The sequence below is a fragment of the Dendrobates tinctorius genome, unplaced genomic scaffold (genome assembly GCF_039654945.1).
Source record: "Dendrobates tinctorius isolate UK_male_01 unplaced genomic scaffold, ASM3965494v1 ptg000022l, whole genome shotgun sequence".
In the NCBI taxonomy this organism is placed as follows: domain Eukaryota; kingdom Metazoa; phylum Chordata; class Amphibia; order Anura; family Dendrobatidae; genus Dendrobates; species Dendrobates tinctorius.
In genome coordinates, this window is record NW_027361690.1 from 120,973,250 (window position 1) to 120,979,249 (window position 6,000).

General features: G+C 38.0%; 1 protein-coding gene across 2 annotated transcripts in view; it reads right to left on the reverse strand.

Moving 5' to 3' along the window:
• Positions 1-5,478, reverse strand: part of LOC141084008 (gastrokine-1-like) — a 29,576-nt gene extending 24,098 nt beyond the window's left edge. For both annotated transcript variants that reach the window (XM_073568389.1, XM_073568390.1), the window contains exons 1-5: positions 5,408-5,478; positions 4,705-4,746; positions 4,171-4,308; positions 3,172-3,282; positions 859-994 (exon numbers count right to left, since the gene is read on the reverse strand). In XM_073568389.1, the coding sequence (XP_073424490.1) occupies positions 859-994; positions 3,172-3,282; positions 4,171-4,308; positions 4,705-4,746; positions 5,408-5,473 (493 nt within the window). In that variant the 5' untranslated portion in view covers positions 5,474-5,478. The remainder of the gene's footprint in view (positions 1-858; positions 995-3,171; positions 3,283-4,170; positions 4,309-4,704; positions 4,747-5,407) is intronic.
• Positions 5,479-6,000: the final 522 nt, after the last annotated feature.

A 6,000-nucleotide genomic window follows, 5' to 3' on the forward strand; every position in this document is an offset into this window, starting at 1 on the left:
AGGGGGGGTGTCACCCGGCCACGAAAAGGCTATCCAGTGTACCAGCATTATGTTAGAGAGAAGGCACAGCTGAGCAGATAGATATATAGTCTTGTGTAAAAAAAAGTCTGTAATTTTTATAAATTACTGATTTATATCCATGCTCATTCTTGGCAAAAGAGTCCAGCGGGCAGTGTCACCCAACCTGGACTCCTAGGCCAAGAATGAGCAGCAATTTGAATGCATAAATTATAATTGATACTGCAACTTTTCTCACAAATTTGTGTACACATCTGTTCAGCTTATCCTACTCTATAGCATGTTGCTGACATATCAGGTTACCTTTAAGATGTAGTCATCAAAAGCATTAACACATTGGGGCCAACTCATTAAAGCAATTATGCCAAAAAAGCAGAGTAAATGCTTTGAAAAGTTGCAATATTTATGCACAATGCTCAGTGTTTGGAAACTTTTGCCATTTTCACTCTTGTCTGAATCAGCTCTATTGAAATAGGTATAGCCCGGGCATAATGGTGGGTAGTCACACCCATCTGTCCAACTCATCAAAAGTGCAGGTGTCTTTTATGGCAGAAGTGTTACTCCAAGGGGGCGTTGCTGATAGGTTTGTCTGGGGATGTGTCTTTAGGATGCTCTGCATCGCTTCTCTGTGAGCAATGCCTACTTGGTAAAGACTATGAAAAAATGTTACTAAATAAAAAGACCCAAATTTCTGTCTTATAAAAAACCAAAAAACAGAATACTCAGGGGAACAGAAGGAATAAAATGAGCAAAGAAAAGCCACTATTGACCTGCTGACAGGTCCTTTTTAAAGACATTCATCAATCTAAACATCTATTAGCTAGCAACCCATGAACGTACCTTGGTTTTCTTGGGCAAAGAAGGTTGGGACCCCTTTGCAAAGAGATTCAATGTGTTTACCAAACTGTGCCACATTCTTGACTTTGGTCTGAGAGATTGTGTAGGACAAGGACCTTGGAGGGGGAACATTAGGATTCTGTAAAAACACAGAACAGAGGTGGATTCATTTTCTTACAATCGAAATAGAACAGGGTTTGTACTAAACGGTATCATTCTGTGAAATAACTTCAAATTTTGGCTTTTTTAGACCATAAAGATAAATATCTACACACTTTTCAGTCATCAATGCACCAAAGTGTTCTGTGATCTCGGCCTCTGACATTTCAGAATACATATTAATAGCAAAAATCCCACATAAATAGCTGAAATGCCCAGGGATGATGCCAAAACCATTTGTTCACCCTGGGCGAAAGCCATATCTGCTCCAATAATCAATAAATCAGCAGAAAAAAAAGGAGCGAAACAATGATTGCAAAAACATCATGATTTATTAGATATATTACAAAAAGTGCACAAGATCATGATGAGATGTCAATATAAAACAGATGAATACACACCCAAAAAGAGACAACCCCTCACCAACCCAGATGGAATCAGTGTCCTCCTGTGTAAGGTACTACTGACATGTCCACAATTGAAGGGCTTAAATATGTTGTCATCCAGCACAGTTAGACTTATCAAAAAATGAATGACCCAAATAGCAATTTCAAAGGTGAGAACTAGTAAAATGATACAGTCATGAAATGCAATCAAAATAAATATGCCCATGGACAGCTGCTACAAAGAACAAAGTAAATGTGGTCAAAACACTTACCAGGGGACGCACGAGGGGAGGGTGGGGGGAGCGTCTGGCAGTGACCTCCGACGCGCGTTTCGCGGCGCTAAAAAGCCGTTTTGTCAAGGAGACAAAGCGGCTTTTTAGCGCTGCGAAACGCGCGTTTTGGGTGTATATTCATCTGTTTTATATTGACACCTCATCATGATCTTGTGCACTTTTTGTAATATATCTAATAAATTATGATGTTTTTGCAATCATCGTTTCGCTCCTTTCTTTCTCTGCTGATTCATTTCAGAATACAGTAGATGTTAAGCTTTACTTGGTTGAGATGTAAATGTGGTGACGTTCAGAGGCTGCTTATTTCAGATTAGATGTTTTACAATTTGCATTTATGGAAAATAAAGAAAAATATGTTTCCAGATCTACAAGCCCACGCCCCTGTTTAGTTAGACTTGGCGGGTTACATATAAATATTGATGTGTAACGAAAACATAAAGATTAAATCATATGTGCGTGTTTATGTTAATGTTTTGGATGTGTGCTCAAGGTCAGTTTGACACTATAATGTTCACTAAAAATGTGTTCCTAAATTTTAAATGTGATATTTAGACCTTTTGACATACAATGAACGTTTACAGGTACAGTGACCTATTGCTGACAGATATGGGGTAACAGGAGACAGGCCATACACTTCTGATGGGTTAGTTGGTCCAACAGCTAACTTTCTTGACCTCTCTTCCATACAAATACACTCAGCAAAACAAGCACAAGTTCTTTATTGCCAGAAAAAAGGAACAGACATGTTGAAATCCAACATACTCAACTCTTCTTTCCCCGATACCTATCAATGAAAGTCATGGCACTCCCATATACGTTAAAAAGATGGTTGATCCTGCCAAAAGTACTTATTTTTTAAAGCCTTAAAGGAGTTTTCCCCACAAAACAAAATACATTTTATTTAATATATCTTGGCATAACAATAATTTCCACAATTGGATGCATTAAAATATATTGTCCTGTGCTGAGATAATCTTATAAATGTGCCCCTGCTGTGTACTGTGTGATGTCTGTGTCTGACCGTACAGGGACATGATCTGATCTTACCACAGCTCCTGGGAAAGGGAGGAAACAAAACTAAGTATACATACAGGACAGTACAGGATTGCAGAGGATCCTTTCTGTGAGGTAAAACATGTTTCTAAACAGGCAGTGAAATGTTTTACCTCACAGAAAGCGGCAGCTGTGATCCTGTATACTCTCTTTTGCTTCCTCCCCTGCCCAGGATCTGTGGTATGATCAGACCATGTTCCTGCACGGTCAAACACAGCCATTACACAGTACACAGCAGGGGCACATTTATAAGATTACCTCAGCACAGGAACATCAGTTAAAATGTACTTTGTTTGTAGGACAACCTATTTAACCAGATCACTCCCTAGGCCAGTGTCAATCTGGATAGCCTTGGGTTCTACAGAAGGACAAATCATATATGTATATACGTATATCATGTATGATATAGATATAGATAAGCTTACCTGTCTTTCCTGGCTAGCTTTTTGCAGTTGTTCCAAGCTTGGGACCACATTTCTGTTCATCCTGCTTACCACACAATGCCTAGTGGCCATAAGTCGGACAGCAAACATGCCCTGAAAGAAAATGTGTTGAGGTTGATTACAACTCACGGCTTCTGAATTCTTTAAACAATTTCATGTTTTTTTTATGTATCTTAACCAGTGGTTTTCAACGTGTTACTGTCTAGGTGTCACATAACTAGAACTCCAGACATGATTTTAGGACAGATAAACAGTAACAGGTTGAAGATGACAATTCTGAAATAAAGAGTCTTAAAGGGCATGATATCTGAATGTAGGCAAGCGATATTATTATGAACTTTGAAATGGAAATATGCCAGCCAACAGTTGCACCATACCTTGATCAAAAATGTTTAACCCAAGCCCTTACAGTAAGCACATCAACATGCATAAATAGTTTTCTATTCCCAAGAACTCTATCCCTCTCCAAGGTGGTGCAAAGTATAAACTGGCATTTGATTTGTCAGTCAATAAAGTAGGTCAGAATGGTTTGTGACAAAATAACTTAAATGAACATGACTCTTACTATTAGTTAGCCTCAAATGTGCCAAATTTATTGAGACAATACAATGTATTCTTACTATGGACAGATTGGTCCCAAAACATGATGTGCCATTTGCCAGTTCCCTGTTTAACCAATGTGTCTAACATTCAGTGACTACACTTATTTCACAGTGCCTACTTTTCAACTTTATCTTTTTTAACTTTTTATAAGTGCAGCAGAAAAAGTTAAACTTTTGCACAACTTTGACTCAAGTGAGAATTTGCAATAATTTTTAGCATGGTTTATGCCAGAAATTGGTGCAAACACACTGGTGAATGTAAGCCTATGTGTCTAGGGTAAATCCAAAAAGTATGTAATTATGCTCTTTGGGAGTTCTTTTCTGTAATTTATTGAAGTAAGGGGAATTTGGTTTAGAATCACAAGCCTAGTCCACTTACGTTTCCATAGTCCCACATGGAATTCCATGAGTTCCAGCCATCATAATGGTTTATATTGGCGATGTTATCGTGATTATCAATGCTCACAGTCTGGTGGACATTGCCTCCATCATTGCCATGATTGTCGATATTGATATTCTGTAAGTGATGAAGGGCAGTTATATTAGATCTGTACAGAAGTTTTTCATGACATCCCATGAAGAGTTTAACATATAAAAGCATCATTACTTTAGGAAAACATTTTAAAGGAAATACCAAAATTGGTAAAAAAAAATGTAAATAAAGAAAACTAACTTTATGGAAAAATGAAAATGATGTTTCCTGAATCAGAACTTGGATATAAATATCTCCCTTAGGGATGTATGTGGGATTGTGGAATGGATGGCATGCTGAAAATAATTATCTCATTACAATAATGTACATTTAATCAGAGTCATTGTCATCTATCTCGAGCCAATTCTAATCAGTCCCAGCTAATAGGCACATCATTTGTATATGGTCTTTATGTATATATGAAAAAGAAATGTAACCTACATCAGTTGCAAAAACCACGCCAAGGAGGGCCGTGAGGAGGATCTGAAATGCAAATAGAAGACTTAGTGAGTCAGCCGTGAAACCTGACCATCTTGATGTCATGAGAGAGACGAACATTGTTGGTGTATGAATCATGCCTTACAAAATAATTTCACTAGTTACCATGTCTAGTGAACCATTTTCTATCATTGAGTTCAACTAATATTTTTCTTCTTTGCTTTAAAAAAAAAAGTTAGCCATCATTGGAAATCCCACAGAAGTTGCGGACAAAGGCTCATGTTGCAAATCTGCCAACATAGTTAGTACTGGGCATTTGCCACTAAGAAAAATATGGTGGATATAACGGTGAACACAGTGGTGGTTGTTGTTACCCCAAATTCCTACAAATATAGTAACATCAAAAATTGAAATGAAAAAGGTTTAAATCTGCATTGCCAGAGGAATAATGATGAGAAAGTCAGGAATCCAGGAATGCGGTTTATTGGTCAACGTGTTTCGAAGTGTCTCACTTCATCAGGACAAACCACAGAAGTCGCAACCCTACCAGGTGACCACCATTGACCAGATACTATTAATTTGAATCCGAATAAGACCCTATTGCGCTTATTGTCCTTCCAGCTCTACATTCTACAAACGTTGTAAGGGTCTTTGGTTATAGAAAGAAAGGAGATGGACAGAGAAGCCTGAAGCAGCAGATACTTACTACAGCCTTCATTCTGTGTGTTGGAGATGACCACAAGCAGGGGAGCAGTGGTAGTGTATCTCCCATATATATGCGTGATAATGAGTCTTTGTTAAACAGGCAGCGCCTAAATTAGTAATCACTGGAAAAAGTCCATATGAAAATGACGCATGAGCTCGATAATGTTATCGCCATTTCTTTACAAGGCAAATTTATTTAATGGGATACAATTTTGTGAAATCATAAACAAATAGAGATAGATGATAACCAAAGACTGGATGGGTGTTGTAATATTGTGTAAAAATGCTAGAAGGTCACAGACAAATATGTCCAGCATTTCCTGTGTACTTTCTTTGATGAAACAAAATGCAAATATCACTTTTGTATTCTGCCTTGGCTCAGATTATTACGCCTAGAACATTCCTTTTCAGGATACATGGGAGTGGACTACTCAAAAAACATAAAACTGCTTAAAGAAAGCATGTGCTGCGACAACATTGTTCTGTATGGAGACAGAACATATGCGTCAAGATCCAGACTAGGTTTTGAATCCTGTCTTTCCATGTTCCCGGTCTGGTCATTTCAGGGGTTAACTTTTCTCAGCCTCAGTCTGG